At 40.5% G+C, this 19,472-nt stretch overlaps 1 protein-coding gene across 1 annotated transcript in view; it reads left to right on the top strand.

Moving 5' to 3' along the window:
- The window catches only part of ABCC8 (ATP binding cassette subfamily C member 8), a 140,402-nt gene that overhangs the window by 34,794 nt on the left and 86,136 nt on the right, over positions 1-19,472 (top strand). The window contains exons 7-8 of the mRNA XM_045017170.1: positions 8,718-8,882; positions 11,714-11,869. Of these exons, the coding sequence (XP_044873105.1) occupies positions 8,718-8,882; positions 11,714-11,869 (321 nt within the window). The remainder of the gene's footprint in view (positions 1-8,717; positions 8,883-11,713; positions 11,870-19,472) is intronic.

Here is a 19,472-nt window from a genome sequence, read left to right as displayed (position 1 = left end):
CTAATACTGTATTGCAGTTGTACAGTACTTCGGTGTCCATTTTTCACTTGTGAGCCTTCATGCAACATCTGGTAAAGCAGGAACTTTGGATTCTTGTATTGCTTACATGTTTTGTGCTCTGGGCAGCCACAGTGTGTATCACAGTGGCTTGTTGAGGTGACAGTACTTGAACACAAAGGGTTCTGAGGTGCCTTCCTAAGACAGGTGAATCCCACATAGCTATCTGCCTTGAATTTGCAAGTCCTTGCATAGTGTGCAGGAAGAAACACAAGGCTTTTGCACTCCCATTTAAGTGTGAGCAGAGGCTATACATGCACCGATTTGAAGTTAAACAACAGGCATGGTCATCCGTAGTAAGTGGAAGCCGTTCACCAGCCACCTATATGCCCAGTCCTTTATTTTAAAGAACACAAGGTTAAAAAGGGTCTATTTTGAGATGGAAAATGAGCAAGTCTGAGGAGACTTGGGCTTAAGCTCCCTCCTCAACATGTGAATGAGGGATTTATCCACATGTTTCCCCATCCCCCAAGTAGTATTCCTGCTACGAGGCACGAGTAACCTACAGTAACACTCTGTACCTTCATTTTGTGGGCTAATGCTTTCCATGCTAAACTGTGAGACTTTGGGTGTTCATTTGCATTCTATTTGATTTTCACAGGAGTTTGAGTTTGCAGCTGCAGCTCCATCTCCAAAGAGTTAGAGTGGAGTTCACTGTTACCTGAAATGCCAAAATCATAAATAATCTGGGACAGGGACTTCATTTTACTATATGTATGTACAGTGCTCATGTATATTGACACTCCCTCAGAATAATGTGAAATCTATAAAACTATGGATAATTAAAAATACAATATAATATTCCATTTGCCATAATTTCATAACTATAATGGATGGGCATGTAGCATGATTGTTTGAAGAAATTTTCTACTTGGTATGTGTTTAGCAAAACAAGTATCACCAAAGATTTTCTGTGTTCTGTTGATATGCTTTGGAGACTGCATCTGGTTGAACATGTTTTCAGTGGGTGTATTCTTGATATGGATTCAAATGCAGAATTAGTACCAGTCCATGCAGTTGTTGCCCTTAACTTTGGCATTGTCTGTTCTCCACTACTCCAAGTGATACCATCAAGTATCAAATGAACTAGAAAGATCAAGCATTCATGTTCTGGTACTGAAACACATGACTAATGTTGATTTCAATGAGTAATTATATGCTTAAAGTTGGGTCTGTGCTAAAGTACCTTGATGAATCGGGGCCTTATACTTAGTTGCCTGCAAATTGTTTCTAAAAATCATGATAAACTGTATTAAACAAAGTAGTAAATTTTTGAAACATACTTGATGTGAATTCCATTAGATCAACATTATTCTTTAGTTCAATTCTCAGTCTTATAGAAACTGCCATTTCCAATTCTAACAAAAGATTGTAAATTGGCTTGGTTTTCTCACTGAAATCAATGATTTTCTGGCTGATACACGTAGTATATATTAGCATGTGGATAACTGAATGAATTGGCTCTAATATTGGATGTAGCCCTTTCTAAACTAAGGCAAATATTTTCCAAAGTGGTCTGTAACTTTGGGTAACTCAGCTTTTGAGCACCCAAAAACGTAGGTGCCTAAAATGAGAAGATGAGCAGTTGGAAAATTTGGATGCAAGTACTTGATAGCAACGATTTTATGTGTACCTAAATGTAACCTTAATTTTGTCAGAGATTTGACTCTGTAGCAATCACCTGAAATAAAGCATTTCTGCTAGATTAAAGGTCCGTGGTTTGTAATACTTATGTCATGTGAATGATGGTAAATGGCTTAATGTTTCTTTCACTATGGTAACAGAAATTGTTCTTCTGTCATTGGTTTTTATTGTGGAAAACAGCATTCATCAATTTAGTCTTGATGGTAGAAAATAAATAAACAAATAGTGTATGCTTCTATTTTGGGAGCTTGGGACTCACTCATGTAATATTTGATGCTCTTGTGAATAGTCCACTGACATATTACATAAGTAGTCAGTGACTTCAATGGAACTACTCGTGTGAGTAAGGAATCCTTGAATGAGTCAGGGTCTTCAGGGCAGAGTTTTTTTGTTACTTGTGGAAAGCTGAGCTCAGCCTCAGTGTGAATCTCAATACTCTGTAGTCAGCTAAATCCCTTTATAAGATATGTCATGTCACTAGAAGATGGGAGGATAAAGTGACCTTCACTCATTCAAATCCAGCCTAGGTCAGTGCTAAGTGAAAGTTCTTGCCATCTGATAGCTGTTCAGTTTGGCCAATGTTTAATGAGTTGTTTGGCCTCAGTCCAATTCCCAGTGAACAGGTGTCCACAGGACAAAACCACAATCCACATTTGGTACTGATTAGTCACTTCATTGACAGTCTCAGCAGAGATGCCAGGAACTGTGGATAGAGGCAGAACTATCTTCTTACTATGGGAAGGAGTCCTGCTAGGTGAAAGCTGAGGACTGCTGGCAGGAAACCGTGTGAGGAAGTTTGCACTGCCACTGCATGAAGAAGAGAGGATTTCGGCAGACATGCTACTGATTATCCTGGGCACTAGAAACTCTCACACAGAATTTTTGGATATTGGCCCATAGTCTGCAAGATAACTGAGCATGTGCCTAATTTTAAGATGGTGAATAATCCCACTGAAGTCAGTTAAATTAATCATGTGTTTCAGAACCTTGCAGAAAGGGGGTCATGTTGCCCATTAAAGAATGCAAGAACCACCATACTGTGTCAGAACAATGGTCCATCTAGCCCAGTACCCTGTCTCTAACAAAGGCTAGTTATTGATGCTTCAGAAGGAATGAACAGAACAGGGCAATTTTGAGTGATCCATTTCCTATCATCCAGTCCCAGCTTCTGGCAGTTGGAGGTTAGGAACACCGGAGCATGGGGTTGCTGTTTTGACTAACAGCCATTGATGGATTTATCTAATTCTTTTTTGAGCCCACTAATCCTTTTGGCTTTCACAACATCCCATGGCAATGAGCTGCAGAGGTTGACTGTGTGTTGTGTGAAGTACTTTGTTATGCTTAAAGAATGAGGAGTACTTATGGCACCTTGGACTAACAAAATTATTTGGGCATAAGCTTTTGTGGGCTAAAACCCACTTCATCAGATGCATGCAGTGGAAAATACAGTAGGAAGATATATACAGAGAACATTAAAATGGGATTGCCTTACCAACTCTAACAATTAAGGTGGGATATTATCAGCAGGAGAAAAAAAAACTTTTGTAGTGCTAATCAGGATGGCCCATTTCAAACAGTTGACAAGAAGGTGTGAGTAACAGTAGGGGAAAAATTAGCATGGGGAAATAGCTTTTAGTTTGTATAATGACCCATCCACTCCCAGTGTTTAGTCAAGCCTAATTTAATGGTGTCCAGTTTGCAAATTAATTCTAGTTCTGCAGTTTCTTGTTGGAGTCTGTTTTTGAAGATTTTTGGTTGAAGAATTGTGACTTTTAGGTCTGTAATTGAGTGTCCAGAGAGGTTGAAGTGTTCTCTGACTGGTTTTTGATTATAATTCCATGTCAGGGTTCCCTCCCCACTGTGAACTCTGGGATAGAGATGTGGGGACTCACATGAAAGACCCCCTAAGCTTATTTCTACCCGTTTAGGTTAAAAACTTCCCCAAGACACAAATCCTTTCCTTGTCCTTGGATGGTGTTGCTGCCACCACCAAGTGATTTAGACAAAGAGTCAGGAAAAGGACCACTTGGAGTTCCTATTTCCCCAAAATACCCCCTCAGCCCCTTCACCCCCTTTCCTGGGGAGGCTTGTTATGTTTGTTTTAAACCTGCTGACTATTCATTTAGTCTGGTGACCCCTGGTTCTTGTGTCATGTAAAGGGGTAAATAACATTTCCTTATTCACTTTCTCCACACCATTCATGATTTTATAGCCTATCATATCCCCATTTAGTCAGCTTTTTTCTAAATTGAACAGTCCCACTCTTTTTAATCTTTCCTCGTATGGAAGCTGTTCCATAGCCCTATTTATTTTTGGTGCAGAGAAGGGCAACCTTTCCAGTCCTAATATCTTCTTTAACATGGGACCAGAATTGCAGTATTCAAGGTGTAAGCATACCATGGATTTATATAGTTGAATTATAGTTTGTTTTAATATGTATCCATTTTCTAATGGCTCTTAACATTCTATTCGCCTTTTTGACTGCTACAGATGTTTTCAGGGAACTATCCATGATGACTCCAAGATCGTTCTTGAGTGGTAACAGCTAATTTAGATCCCATCCATTTGTATGTGTAGTTGGGATTATTTTTTCCAACATGCATAATTTTGCACTTTTAACATTGAATTTTATCTGCCATTTTGTCGCCAAGTTACCCAGTTTAGGGAGGTCTCTTTGTTACTCTTTGCAGTCAGATTTGGATTTAACTATCTTGAGTAATTTTGTATCCTCTGCAAATTTTGCCACCTCACTATTTACCCCTTTTTCCAGATCATTTATGGATATGTTGAACAGCACAGTCCCACTACAGATCCTTCAGGGACTCCACTATTATTTACCTTCTTCATTGTGAAAACTGACCATTCTTACCCTTTATTTCCTATATTTTAACCAGTTACTGATCCATAAGAGGAACTTCCCTCTTATTCCCTGACTTCTTAGTTTACTTAAGAGCCTTTGGTGAGGGACTTTGTCAAAGGCTTTCTGAAAGTCTCACTACACTATATCCACCGGATTGCCCTTGTCCACGTATTTGTTGACTTCCTCAATAAATATGAATAGATTGGTGAGTTTCCTCCGATTTGTCACCTAAAAAGAATGGCTTGGGTGTGGGAATCACCCTCATGTCCACTGCAGTGAAGACGGATGCAAAGGATTCATTTTTATTTCACAGCAATGGCTTTCCTTGAGTGCTCCCTTAGCACTTTGTATCATCGTGTGGCCCCTCTGACTGTTTGGCAGACTTCCTTCTTGTGTACTTTTTTTAAAAAATTGCTGTTAGTTTTTCTGTCATTAGCTAATTGCTCTTCCAAATCTTGCTTGGCCTGCGTTCTTATACTTGACTTGTCAGAGTGTATGTCCCTTTCTATTTTCCTCACTAGGATTTGACTTACAATTTTAAAAGGATGCCTTCTTGTTTCTTACCATCTCTTTTACTCTGTAGTTTTGCCACAGCAGAATTTTTTTGTCCTCTTCCCTTTATTTTTATTTGGGGTATACACTTAGTTTGAGCCGGTATTATGGTGTTTTTAAATGGTCTCCATGCAAGCTGCAGGCATTTCACCATTGTGACTTTTTCTTTTAATTTATGTTTTTTTTTTATAATTGGAGATATACCCATCTCCTAGAACTGGAAGGGACCTTGAAAGGTCATGGAGTCCAGCCCCCTGCCTTCACTAGCAGGACCAATTTTTGCCCCAGATCCCTAAGTGGCCCCCTCAAGGATTGAACTCACAACCCTGGGTTTAGCAGGCCAATGCTTTTAACTAGGTTCTTCATTTTTATGTAGCTCCCTTGTTTGAAGTTAAATGCTACTGAAATTTTTTCCTCTGCAAGGATGATAAATTTAATTATGCTATGGTTGCTATAACCAAGTGGTTCAGCTACATTCACCTCTTGAACCAGATCTTGTGCTCACTTAGGACTAAATGAAGAATTGCCTCTCCCCTTCTGGGTTCCAGGACAAGCTGCTTCAAGGAGCAGTCATTTAATGTGTATAGAAATTTTATCTCTGCATCCCTTCCTAAGCTGATATACCCAGTCAATAGGAGGATAGTTAAAATTCCCCATTACTGCATTTTCTGCCTTTGTAGCCTGTCTAATCTCCCTGAGCATTTCACAATCACTGTCACCATTCTGGACAGGCCGTTGGTAGTACATTCCTACTGCTATACTCTTATTATTCAAGCATGGAATTTCTATCCAAAGAGATTCTGTAGTACTGTTTAATTCATTTAAGATTTGTACTTCATTTGACTCTGATTTCCCTCTCATCTAGTGGCACTCCCCCACTGACATGAACTACTCTGTGATTCCTATATATTTTGTACCCTGTTATTACCACGTCCCATTGATTATTCTCAGCTCACCAAGTTTTTATGATGCCTATTATATCAGTATCCTTATTTAACATCAGGCACTGTAGTTCACTTAATCTTAATATTTAAACTTCTAGGATTTATATATAAGCACTAGTACATTTTGTCAATATTTAGTTTCTTGCCTTCATGTCTTATCTTTAAATGGGACTTTTGTACTTTTGACTGTTTCTCACTAACTCCTACCTGTACTTTACCAATTCTTTTCTTATCCTCTTTACTAGAATATAGTTTCCACTTTTAATAAATTCATCCATAAGGGATGACTCCACCTGAACCATGTGCCACTCCACAACTGTTGGCTTTTCCCTTAACCTTAGTTTAAAAAAAATCCTCCCCAACCTTTTTAATTTTACATGCCAGCAGCCTAATTCCATTTTGTTTTAGGTGGAGCCCATCCTTCATGTATAGGATCCTCCTTTACTAAAAGGTCCCTGTAGCGGGCCTGGCACCACAGCACCCCTTTGTGGCAGGTGCCGGAAGGGTGCCGAGGCCTCGCCTCTCTCTAGTCTCAGTGTTGGCCTCTCTACGGTTCGTCTGTTACTGTCCCTTGATCGTACGCTCTTCTCTCCCCCAGTAGGCGAAGTAGCGCAACCTGGCAGGCGGAGTCTATATAACCCCTCTTACGGGTGGGGGTAGTGCAACCTAGTGGCCGGAGTCCATATAACTCCCCTTTGCGGCAGGGTAGCGTGGCCTAGCGGCCAAAGTCCATATAATCTCCCTTTGCAGTTGGGGTAGCTTGGCCTAGCGGCCAGAGTCTATAGGGTCCCCCTTTGCAGGTGGGGTAGCACATCTTAATGGCCAGAGTCCATATAATCCCCCCTTGCAGGCGGGGTAGCATGGCCTAACGGCCAGAGTCCATATAATCCTTCATGGCTCAGGGTGAGAGGGTAGGGGAACTCAGACCCACCCTCTCCACCGACCCCCGACCCAGGGCCCTGGTAGCAGCAAGCTCTACTTGCTACTCGCTTGGCGGGGATCCGCCCACAACACACTGAGCGGTAATATAGCTTTAACGCCATTTATCTCTACTTTTCCCCTGGGTCACTTCCTACCAGGAATGGCAGTGCTTCTGTGGCGAGGGGCCCTCCGGTCTGTTCCTCCTCTGGGTCATCCTCCATCAGTGTCTCTGGTGGTGCCTCGGCAGGGCTGACTCCCGGATCCAGACTCACAGGCCCTCTCTCTGCAGGAGCTAGCAGCATGCATCCTTCCCCTCCAGCAGTCAGCCCAGACTGAGCTGATCTGCAGGCTTTTATATCTGAGCTCCAGTTGGAGCATGCCCAGCAGACCTTCCGGGGCGGGGCTTCCTCTGCCAGGAAGCAAGGGTTAGCCCCTGCTATACCAGTGCGGGGCCGCTCTGCCCCGTCACAGTCCCCCAGTTGCTAATAAACCTAAAACCTTTCTCCCTATGCCATCATCTCATCCAGACAGTAAGATCCTGCAGTTCTCCCTGTCTTCCTTGCCCTTCATGTGGATTCAGAAAACATTATCATCTGTTACCTAGCAGCCTAAATTTGGCCTCCACTCTCCTACCTTTCCCTATGTCTTGTGAGATATGCAGCCTTCGCATTTGGCAGGCAATTTACCATGCTGTTCTCCCAGTCATCACAAACCCAACTATCTATATTTCAAATAATTAAAACCCTCATTACTATACCTGGCTCTTGCTAGAAACTCATGTTCTCTCCCCAGGTGAGGTATCCTCAGTGGAAGAGGATACCATTACATCATCTGGAAGGAAGGTTCCAACTATGGAATTGTTTCCCTCCACTGCAGCTTGATGTTCTCCTTTCCTGAGACTTTCGTCTTCCTTGACAGCACAGAGGCTGTCAAGCTGAGGGTGGGACCTTTCTATTGTGTTCCTGAAAGTCTCAGCTATATACTTCTGTGTCCCTAGGCGCCTCCATTTCAGCCACTTTGGCCTCAAGTGCCCGTATTGCATCTCTGAGGGCCATGAGCTGTTTTCACCATATGCATACATATACCACCTGCCCACTAGTAATCATACATGCTGCATTCAGTCCAATAAATTGGATAGTCCACACTCTGCTTTTGGACTTCTGCCTGCATTATTCTTTTTATTCTTGCAGGGTTTCAGGGGGAGCAGGGGTTGTGGGGGGGTGAGGGTGCTTGTTTGTCTGTTTGGTTGGGTTTGGGGGGTGGGGGTAAGAGGGGTTATTGGCCTAAGATTAGAGTATATTTGTTAGATGTATCTGCCTCTTGCACTCTCTTTCTCTAAACCCTCTTATAAAATGTCCCTGTTTGCCAGCTTCTCTGGCAGCTTAGGTGCTGACTTCTTAAAACCCTTCTCTCCATGAGTTAGTCCCCCTTCCCACTTTTTAAGGGGTTTGGGTCTCTCTATGGATTTCTGTTATTCCATCAAAAAAAAATCTGCTGAATATAATTTTGCAGTTAAATAAAAATAATTTACTAATTCTTCTGATTGCAAAAAATAGACTTCACAGTCTGATGCAATATACCACTGTCTTCCTGAGTCTTCAGACTGACAGTATCGGGTCAGATTTGAAACAACTTCCAAAGTAATAAATTGAACTCTTTAAACATGAATTGTACAAAAATAAGCTTGACTGGAAAAAAATTCCAATTAAATCTGTTTTCTAACTTTCTTTTTCTTACAGATTAAAATTCTTGGTGTTTTCTTTATTTCATCTCAAGAGTTCCTGGCCAATGCCTATGTTTTGGCTGTCCTTCTATTTTTCGCCCTTCTGTTGCAAAGGACAATTCTCCAGGCATCATACTATGTCGCCATTGAAACTGGAATTAACTTGAGAGGAGCAATTCAGGTACCCAAGATGATAATAAGTAACATGCCTACAGAGGGAAAGTGCATACATACTAGAAATATAACAGCTGTAATAGACGCATAGGTTTAAATTCTACTTAATTATATCATAGTAAATTGGGAGCTCTCCCATCAAGGTAAGTGTTACTATCCCACATCACACTATCAGCCGTTCTAGTCCAGTATTCGGACTCTAATGACGGTCAGTAATGGATGCAGAGGAAGTACAAGGCCCCAGAAGTTGCCATTTATGGAATAATATGCTCATAGGAGAACTTTCTTCCTAATGTTCTCTTTTAGAGATTGTAGGCTCTGAATCATGAGAGTGCAATGGCACCAATTCAGATATTTTGGGGGGAGGGGAGGAATTCTGGTTGCCCACCCTCTCAGCAGGGACCTCATTCTGGTCGCTGCTCATTTTCCAAGCCCCCCACCTCCTTGCAGGGACCTGGAGTCTCCCTCGAACAGGAAGTATCCCTCTCTCTTACATAGTACATGACCCAGTGCCTCCAGGAGTCAAGTTCTTGGAGGACTCCCCTGTGCTCTGACATATTGGAACAGACTCCCTGTGCACCTGATCACACCACCATTTGGCCCATAATATAATATAACTCTAAACACTGAATCAGAATGACTTTATTTGCTATACAGAGTTCTGCAGTTAGAAAAATTCTAACAGTAAATAAAATAATTAACTGTAATGTTATAAGTTAATATTGCCAGATACACTGGTCAAAACATACCCTAAGAGATGTGAACAGTCAGCCCAGTAATAGTTAGCATTAATTAAACATCCAATCCATTCAAATACACTAACAGCCACAGAAAGTACCCATTTATTACAAGGACTCTCATTAGCTGCCTAATTATTTAATCCACTCCTGATTATCCATTGTAAATTCTTCTTAGCTGCCAGATCTCTGGATTCCACCCATTCCAACCAGTATTGCCCTGGTTAGAGCTGATCAGAAAATTTCTGTGAAAACAAAATTTTGATCCAAAATGTGAGAGGAAATCACAAATGTTTGTTTTTTACCAACCTGTTCTTCTCCTCCTTAGCCTGGTTTCCCACGTTGTCCACTACTTTTAGCTGCCCCCCAAACCACAAATAACTATGAAAGGTACTTAAAATATAGTTGCCAGAAACTGATACAAAATTCCCTTAAAGGGTTACTCAGTTGCTGGAAATGAGTGCGCTTGCCAAACACTACTTCCAGGATAGTTGTCTCAAGCTAAGATTCTTGCAAGTGGCGGGACCTCTTGCCACCTCTGGAGGGCGAGGAGCCCCGGTGGGCCAGCCTGTACTCCACCCTGGTCCCGAGGCCCGTCGGGGACATCCCTGTACTGTATGTTACACAAAGGTCCAGCTCGCTAAGAAATTCTGTTGTGATTCCAATGGAGAGCTTTTAGCAAACATCCTGGTGGCAGGCGAATGAAGGGCAGCAATTGCCTGACAGTCTTCCAGCCATATAGGGTTTTTTTGATAAGTTCTCTTTGTGCTATAGTATCTCGATTTCGTGGCAACCTTTCATCTCCTTTCCTCCTTCATACAAATCTGCACCTTCCCACATGGCTTAATCCCTTGTGATTTATGGCTGGCAACTAAATGCAATGGATACATGGAATCTGGGTGCCTTTCATCAAATAAGTCTCATGAACAGCCATGAAGCAAAGCTGTATAGCTTTAGTACCGAAATTAAAAATCAATTGGTAAAAAGTGCTTCTCAAATATTGCATATTACTTATTTTCTGAATCATGGAGCCTAATTCTCCCCTCTCGTAATAATGGCTTTTAATTGAAAGGAGAATTAGGCCAACTATATTATTCATCTGTGGGTTTGTGACATTTTTATTGCAAATCTAGAGTTAAATTCACACAGTGAAGTCAGCACAGCAAAACAGATCCTCGGGCTGGATGAGGCCTGAACCAAACATCATGGGAAGTTAGAGAAGCTAAGTACCACAGACAGGACCAGCTTTCCTTGCAGAATCTGTGGTGTCAATTAAGGTTACCAGTAGGTCCTACGGCTATATGAGGCTTCACCTCATAGAGACTGCACTTGCCTCCCTAGTGGGGAATGTTTAGCAAAATGTTATGAATCTGATCTCTCTGAGTTTTTCGTGGGAGTGGAGGACAGGAGGTTTGGAAATTTTAAGTCCCATTAAAAAAGAGCTTAAGCATACATTCCTTACACACATGCACAACTCCCATTGAAAGTAATAGGAGTTTTTGTTGTTCAAAGTATGCAGGACTAGGGCACTCTTCTGTTTGAAACTGGAGATCTTGTTTTGTGTGTGTTCACTAATGCTTTTTGGCCACCTTTTGGTGCATTTGTCTTCTAAATAACAAATCGGTTTTATTTTAAGATCAGCCCTTCATGTGGTGGGAGTTTCTCTAAAACAGTGGTTCCCAAACTTGTTCCACCACTTGTGCAGGGAAACCCCCTGGCGGGCCGGGCCTGTTCGTTTACCTGCTGAGTCCACAGGTTTGGCCGATCACAGCTCCCAGTGACCACGGTTCGCTGCTTCAGGCCAATGGGAACTGCTGGTAGCGGCACAGGCTGAGGGACGTACTGGCCGCCACTTCCAGCAGCTCCCATTGGCCTGGAGCAGCGAACCACAGCCACTGGGAGCTGCAATCGGCCAAACCTGCGGACACGGCAGGTAAGCAAACTGTCCCGGCCCACCGGGGCTTTCCCTGCACAAGCGGCGGAACAAGTTTGGGAACCACTGCTCTAAAACATAGAAATCAAGCCATTTTAATGGTAATGTAAAGCAGTCAGTGCTGTCTGATTTTTCTCTAAACATGAAACTTAATGTTCTAATTTCCAGACAAAAATATACAATAAGATTATGCAACTTTCCTCTTCCAACATGTCTATGGGGGAAATGACTGCAGGCCAGATCTGTAACCTGGTTGCCATAGACACCAACCAACTGATGTGGTTCTTCTTCCTCTGCCCTAACCTTTGGGCTATGCCTGTGCAGGTAAGAACATGGAATGTTCGTATGTTGTTAATGTACTTATGCCTATAGTGATCATTCTCTCATGAATTTTATTGAAGCAGAGAGAACAAGAAGATAGAAATGGATTTAACAGAAATAAGAATGTTATAACAAGAATAAAAGAGGGTTGTCACTTAGAATGTCATAAATTTCCTCAAGAATGTGTAGGTGGTGTTTGAAAATAGCATGTAATTTGACAGTGTGTTAGACTTATATTGGGAATTAACTCTTGGAGTGTTGCCAAACAGACTTAGTTTTCTGCCACAAATACCATCAAGTGCTGCCCCTTGTACCAATCGCATTACTTTGATGCACCATTACGTTCACTGCCTTGTGACACAACAGCAAAGGGGCTAACCATAGACCATTACAATCACTTGTTTTCTGAATCCCATTGGTGACCCACTGAAAGGTGTAAGGGAAGCAGGGGCTTATTGAAATCACCTAAGGCTCAATCCTGCATTCTTCAGTCATTCAACAAAACTGCCATTGCCTCCAGCACATGCCAAACTCCCCTGCAAGCCCAAGGACAGTAACAGCAGGCCTTTTTCACTTAAACACCTATGCTCATTAGCCTTTCTTAAGCTGTTTTCAAAAACATATTTTAAACATTAGTCTTCAATTTTAGTGCTCATGAAAGTGGGAAACTAATAGCACTGGCCCCCAGGAGTATTGTACAGATGGGCACTGTGTATACTTTTCACCAAATCCCTCCCGGTACAGCTCATTTCATCCTGACTCCTTTGCTATTTTAGCCCTGGATCTCTGTCAGTCATAGAGTGCCAACATCCTGTCAAATTGCACGGTATTTTGTACTGGTTTTCATTGTGGATAAATGTTTAACAGGAGCTAGACGCAGGCCACTAAATTTATATCCCAAAATATGATTTGCTGCCTTGCCCCAGAGGATAATACATGCACCCACTAATCCTACTCCTAGAAATATCCTTCAGGACCATTACATTTTTACAACTCTTTCCTCTTGTTGTGAATTCCAGACAGACCAAATGAAAATCTGGAAGAAAACACAATTGTTTCTACACAGGCAACTGCATTGTTTTAGGTACCTATTTGGCCTAATTTGCTACAGTATTTAGCCTAGCCAAAAGCTACACTACATACACAGTGTAATATGTGGGCTTGTGGTACTAATAATTTCAAATGACTGTGGCTGTTATTTTACACAGGTGCCTTTTAATGTATCCAGATACTATAACTAGCAGCAAATCCCAATCACAACTCATGCTCATGCGATTGCACAGCTTTGTTTGCCACATGAAATCAGTTTGCTACCTTGTCCCCTCCTTTTTCCTTGCTCTCCTCTATATACATGTCAATCCACAGTTCTTCATTCTTCTTTTTCCACTTGTACAGTACTGCCACCACCAGTTGTTGGCTCTTAATTGCCCAGTTCTGAAGCCCTTATGCATGTGTAATGCCCAGTGAAATCAGTTTTGCTTGCATCAGGGCTTTAAGATGAAAAAAGCACAAAGTCCCTAGTTGTCTAACCCACTAAAACAGAGAGAGAGTGCAATTTAGTTTGGAAAAGTCAATATTTAACAAAACCATAGAAACCTCCGAAACTCCCATTGGTAATTTCAAGAGGAGGTTGACAGTACTACAGTGTCACTGTATGGAAATTATTTCATCTGACATAAATACAGCAACTCCGGTTGTATTTGTTGGGCTGCTTTTTTTGTTTTTGCCAAGAATGCCCATCTGACAAATATAAATACTCAACAGTGAAAGAGAACAGACTCTAAATTAATATGCTGCTTTTTAAAGTAGACAATTCAGTTTCAAATACATCAGTGATATTTCTGTTCTGTTCATACTGCAAAGGTACTTTGTGAGCAGAGTTACATAGGGGATGGTCTGGATAATCTAAAAGTCAGAAGGATGGATGTAGTCTAACTCAGCTGCTCTAAGCTTCATGTTGATTACTCCTGTCCCAAGCAGGTATAATTTCCATGAGGGTATGTATGAGGATGCAGCTGGCCTGAACATATGGGTATTGATAATGTAATCATCCATTGGGCATTGAGGAAATAAGGCTTCTGGATCAGAAAAAAACATTTAGTATCGATGATACCACAGTAGTCTAGTGGATAAGGCACTGGCCTAGAAGTCAATAAATCTGCTGCTGGTGCTGCTGCTGTAACCTTTGGCAAGCCACTTAACTTCTCTGTTCCTGTGTGTCTGTGTCCATAAAATCAGAATAATGTTTCTTATGCCCTCTTTTGTAAAGCACTTGGAGATCTAAGTATTATTATTCAGCTTCCCTGAAATTTTAATTTGCAATAAAAGGCAGCTATTTTATGCTCCTGGCTTTATAGACTTTTATTTCACAGGGAATTGGGAGGTACTAGTTTGCAATTCCAATATTTTGAAAACTGCAAGGACAAAAATGTAAACCATCAAACAATATAAGGTCTGCAGAGCTCAAGCAAAGCCTGTTCCTAAATTCATACCAAGATCTAAATGTGTGTAAAATTTAATGCAAATAAATGATTTACCACTTTTATTATTTATAACATGTTTTAAAAGAAAAGTGCAAAAATTCTTACATTTTAGTGATGCAATAAATAATGCTCTATTTGTGGAGAAAATGTATGTTTTTTCACATTAGAATTATTGCCATAAATGGGAGTTTCATGTGCAGATTAAGGGCATGGTAAAGACCCCAACACAATAGTGCTTGTCATTGCCAGAGCAATACACTGGATTCCCACATCAAATCTTTTTTTCTAACTTAGTTTGTCACTTGCATAACTCTCAAATCAGACTGAAGTAGCTATAGCAAAGTTTGTCAGTCAAAAGAACAGAGGGACTTAATAGGCTAGATTTTGTAAAAATAAGTGTTATTTCTAGAGCTGGTTAGGAATTTACTGATTAGACATTTTTTTCATCAGAAAATGCAGATTCATTAAATAGGTTTCTCAGGTCCAGGATGGAATCTTTGGCGTGTGAATGAGTCTAGAATAGCCATTGGCCAGAATAGCTAGTACCCAGGAAGGTAAGGAACTAACCTGGGATACATTCTAGGGTATGGGTGACTGCTCTGTTCCAGATGAGTGCCCTAACTGTGTGTGTGTGTGAGAACTCAGTTTCATCCCAATTGTGGACCAAAAACAAATGTTGAAACCTCAAAACTTTTCACATAATAGAATTCTTGTTTACCAGCTATACCTAGCTTTTTCACAAGTGTCTTTCAGCACATCCTCATCTGCCCCATTTATGATTATCGTTACTAGCGTCTGCACTACATGAATAAATAATTGTGTGATGTTCTTGTACAGAAAAATGAATTGGTTCATCAAAAATGGGAGAGTTGAATCAAACAGTTATCTGAGCAAGCAAAGTAACATTATTCATTGAACCCATTTCCATCTAATGCTGTTCAGAAGTTATATTTAACAGTCAGTGCTGGAAGTGAGATAACGTCAAGTAACGTTACTTCACGTGTTACTGAACTGCATGTTATTAGAAGGCCATGTGGAGAGGCTGAAGTGATGTTTTCTGGATGAGGAGGCTTTATTTCTTCACTTGCAATCCAATTAATCATCCCCTCTTGAACTGCCTGGAGAATGCTCACACTTTTGAAATATCTAATGTACCGTATTACCTTATGCTTTCTGTTGTCATTCTAATAATATTAGTGCTTGATTGAAGCTCTTCTATGCCATGACATGAGCTGGAACACGAGGAATTGTGGATGATTCAGTAGCAAAACTCCCATTGACTCCCACAGAAGCTGCATCAGACCTCAGATGTCAAATTAATGCATGAGAATTGAGAATAATGTCCATTGGCACAGAAGGGAGGCTGGCTATGCAGAAAGCAGACTAAAATACAAGTAGTAAACAAATTACAAAGTAGCAGCTTTTTTTTTTTTTATCGCTTTCACTTTTAGGGCCAGCTCTTCATATGGTATAAATGGCTGCAGCTCCCCTGGGCTCTTCATGCTCTAATTTCTGGTTTACATTTGAAAGTGACTGTCCATTAGGCAATCTGATTTTTATTTTACTAATACAGTTATTCCAGTACAAGCCCTAGTGTGAATGCACTTGCACTAGTATAAAGGTGCTTTCTATTGGTATACCTTAATCCCCTTCTCAAATGGAAATAATTATAGCATAGTTATAGTTACTGATATAACTGCATACACACAAGGGAGTATGTTCCACTTTAACTATACTTGTATTGTTAAAATAGTGCAACTTTCTAGGGTATAAAAGGCCTAAGATTTGACTCATAACAATTATAAGTAAAATGTTTTCACAAAGAAATATGTTTTTTGAACTCATGCTGGTGCTTAAACCCTGAATTTCTCTGATATTGCAGGAATAAATGAGATCATTATTGGAGGGGGTGGAGGGCAGCAGGGAGAGAGAGTGTGTGTGTGTGTGTGTGTGTGTGTGTACGCATGCCCATGTGCAAGCATGAATATTATTTCCAGCAAAGCTTGCAAAGACAATTATAACTGAAAGTAACTATATTGAAGAGATGATGACAGGCTGGTTGTTTGCTCTTAAAAGAAATCTGGATGTTAGGGCACTGTGTCCATTTGCTGTAAAGTTATCCTGCCACAAATGTACACAGTGAATTGTACCCAGATAAAAAGGCATTGCTGAAGGAGCTTTGAGACACACAGAAGAATCTGTGTCTTTGATGAAAACATAAGGCCGGATTCTCAGTTACACTCCGGCCCCTTTACACTAGTCTGGCAGTGCAAAAGGGCTGTAATTTGGGTGTAAGTTACATTTACACCTACTTTAAGGCTCCTTTTACACTGCGAAGTCAGTGTCAAGGGTCCTCAATGTAACTGAGAATCAGACTCATTGTGTTGTGTTTTGTGTAGTATACAACAATCCTTTAGCTTTTGAAAATATTATCTCCAATATCAATGAGAGTTCTAACTTTCCTATCAACCTAGCAAAAATATATATCTACATTAAAATGCATTGTTATCCTACAGCGTTCTGCAGCAAATCAGGATAATTTCCATATTGTTTTTGTAGCATGCCAAATGCACTGTGCTATAGAAATCAATGAATTCTGCATCAAGTTTGTCAGACTCTTCTCCAAGATGCCTTTGCCCCACACACATTCATTGCTTTTCCTAATAATACGGTATGAGCACTTAAATGGATGCTCAAGAGTCTTTTAATCAAAAATTGAACAAACCAAGCAATTATTTAAAACAAATTAATTTTTACTTTGGAGAGACTTAACCAACATTTTAGCCATTTTTATGAGTTTAATAACTTCTCCTTGATTAGAAGATTTGCACATATATCTATTTTTTTCTAAAAGTGTACAGACTGAGCCCTATCTTGTTCCAACTGAAGTGAATGGGAGTTTTGCTATGGCTTTCAGTACCTGCCTGATTCTAACCCATTGAAGTCAATAGAAAAATTCCCTAGGAGCAGTATTAGGCCCTGTAAGGGCTTTTACCTTTCTGCCATAGATGTCCTCCTTTCCCTATGGAGAATCCCACATCCTTAAACCTCCAAGTCATTGAGAAGGATAATTTATATTTTTAATCAAACATACTTTACTTTACCTTTTAAAACCAGACACAAGGCAGATTTTTATTCATTTGTAACAGAATCAGTCATACTAATGAGTTTCTTGGTCATGGTAAATTGTCATAAATATCCCTGTCGTGGGCAGAGAAGAGCTTTGAGGTTTTGCTTAAAGGAAGTTATGTAAAGTTTCATTACAGGATTTTTTAAAACCATGATCCTCTGGGAATTGTGATGTAACTACTTGCTAGCTGCCAGATAATATTTGAATGGGCTGAGAACAATAACTAGCCACTCTTCTAGAGAGACAAGGTGGAGGAGGTAATGTCTTTTATTGGACCAACTGATATTATCTCACTCACCTTGTGTCTCAAATATCTTGGTACCAACACAGCTACAACAACACTGCATATCATGATTATGTGGTGTCTTATATGATGAGGATTACAATTCATTGCAATAATAATTAGATGTTTCAGCTACTAATATCCACACCCTTGTACTGCAAAGGTATTTTTGTCCAATGCGTGCTTTGTATATTGAAAACGTTTACATTTCATATCACAGTATGGGGGAGAAGATGAGGATAGGATCACTTTTAATCAACTGTAAAGTACAGGATCATAGTCCTGCTGTCCCAGATGCTGGCCACTCCCACAGCTTGGACAGTGAACCTCATAAGTTTGCACCCACAAAACTTGTCTCTGGGGCAGATAAAATAAACAGGTTTCCTGCTCCTCTCTGTTCCATCCCTAGAGTCAGTGGATCCCCTGAGAACTTGGCAGTCCACAAAGGTTAGGGCCGTCTACTTGGAGTTCCTGTGCATTTGCACTGGCTTCATGAACTCATGGGGTTTCTGGCCTTAGTTGGAGCTGTGCTGCCAGGCTCCTCCTCACAGAGGGTTCTATGGCATATTCACATCCTTCCAAGACTCTCTCTTGGGTGGGAAGATCTGCCCCTTACTGATTTAGGGACTCTTGCTACAAACAGCTCCATGGAAGAAACTGACATTGAGGTCTTCAGAGGCAGTTCTACACTGAAACACACCCTACTGAAGTCAATGGAAAGAATCCCATTGACTTCAGTGTGCTATGGATCATGCCCATGGAAGACTTTTATAGGATCAGTTTGTAAACAGTTTGTAAAGTGTATTTCAATTAATATTTAACTTTTGTTCCTAGAGGATTCCCATCCAGCATGTACTATTCCTCCTTTATACCTTTCATGACATTGTATTTTTCTAAGTAAACACTGCAGGGTATTTTTAAAAGTATGCATTGTCAACTTTAATACATTTTAAATAATCTGTAGAGATGCACCAAAGGATTATTTGGGGCAGGGGGTGGGTGCAAAGGGTCAAAGGAAGCTTTACATTAACCCATTGAATAAGATCAGACTCTAATGGGAAAAATAAAGAGTCTATTTTCCTCTCCATATGCACGCATAACTCCCATTAATATCAGTGGAAGCTATGGGCTTGGTCTTCATCCTACTCTCCTAATGTGAACGTAACTCTGATATCAGTGGAAGTTATACGTGTGTAAGCATTATAGGAATGAGCCCAGACAGAGAGAACATTAGGCAAAGTATTAGGGAAATTACTACATTATATTTGTAATTAACTTAAGGAGAATGGCACATGAAATTGATTTTCTAATTGTATGTCCTATGCCCTGACTTTATGTGGAAGGTTAGAGTTTAGTTTATATAATCTGTGTTGGATAGAATGTCAGTAGCCCAAATTGTTCACACATTTGTACATTAGTACATCATTACTGGGAATGTCTTGACTGATGGGTTACGTTTATAATGATGTTTATAGGATCTAAGAGCAAAATTCTCCTCTCCAATCTACGCTGTTGTTTTATACCTCAATACCTGCAGCATAGACTGGCAATGAGCATTTTGTCTTTCGGCTGTTTCCATTCACTAAGAGACTGTGTGTTTGACACACAGGATCATGAAACTTCTTACAAGTTTACAGCTGAGTTTATTTGAAGCGGAGAGTCTCAGTGGCATTAATTCTCCAATGATTTTGTTCCTTATTTCTTTGTGCA

Source organism: Mauremys mutica, chromosome 4, assembly GCF_020497125.1.
Source record: "Mauremys mutica isolate MM-2020 ecotype Southern chromosome 4, ASM2049712v1, whole genome shotgun sequence".
Lineage (NCBI taxonomy): Eukaryota > Metazoa > Chordata > Testudines > Geoemydidae > Mauremys > Mauremys mutica.
Note: the sequence above shows the minus strand (reverse complement) of the source record. Positions and strands in the feature narration are given on the sequence as shown.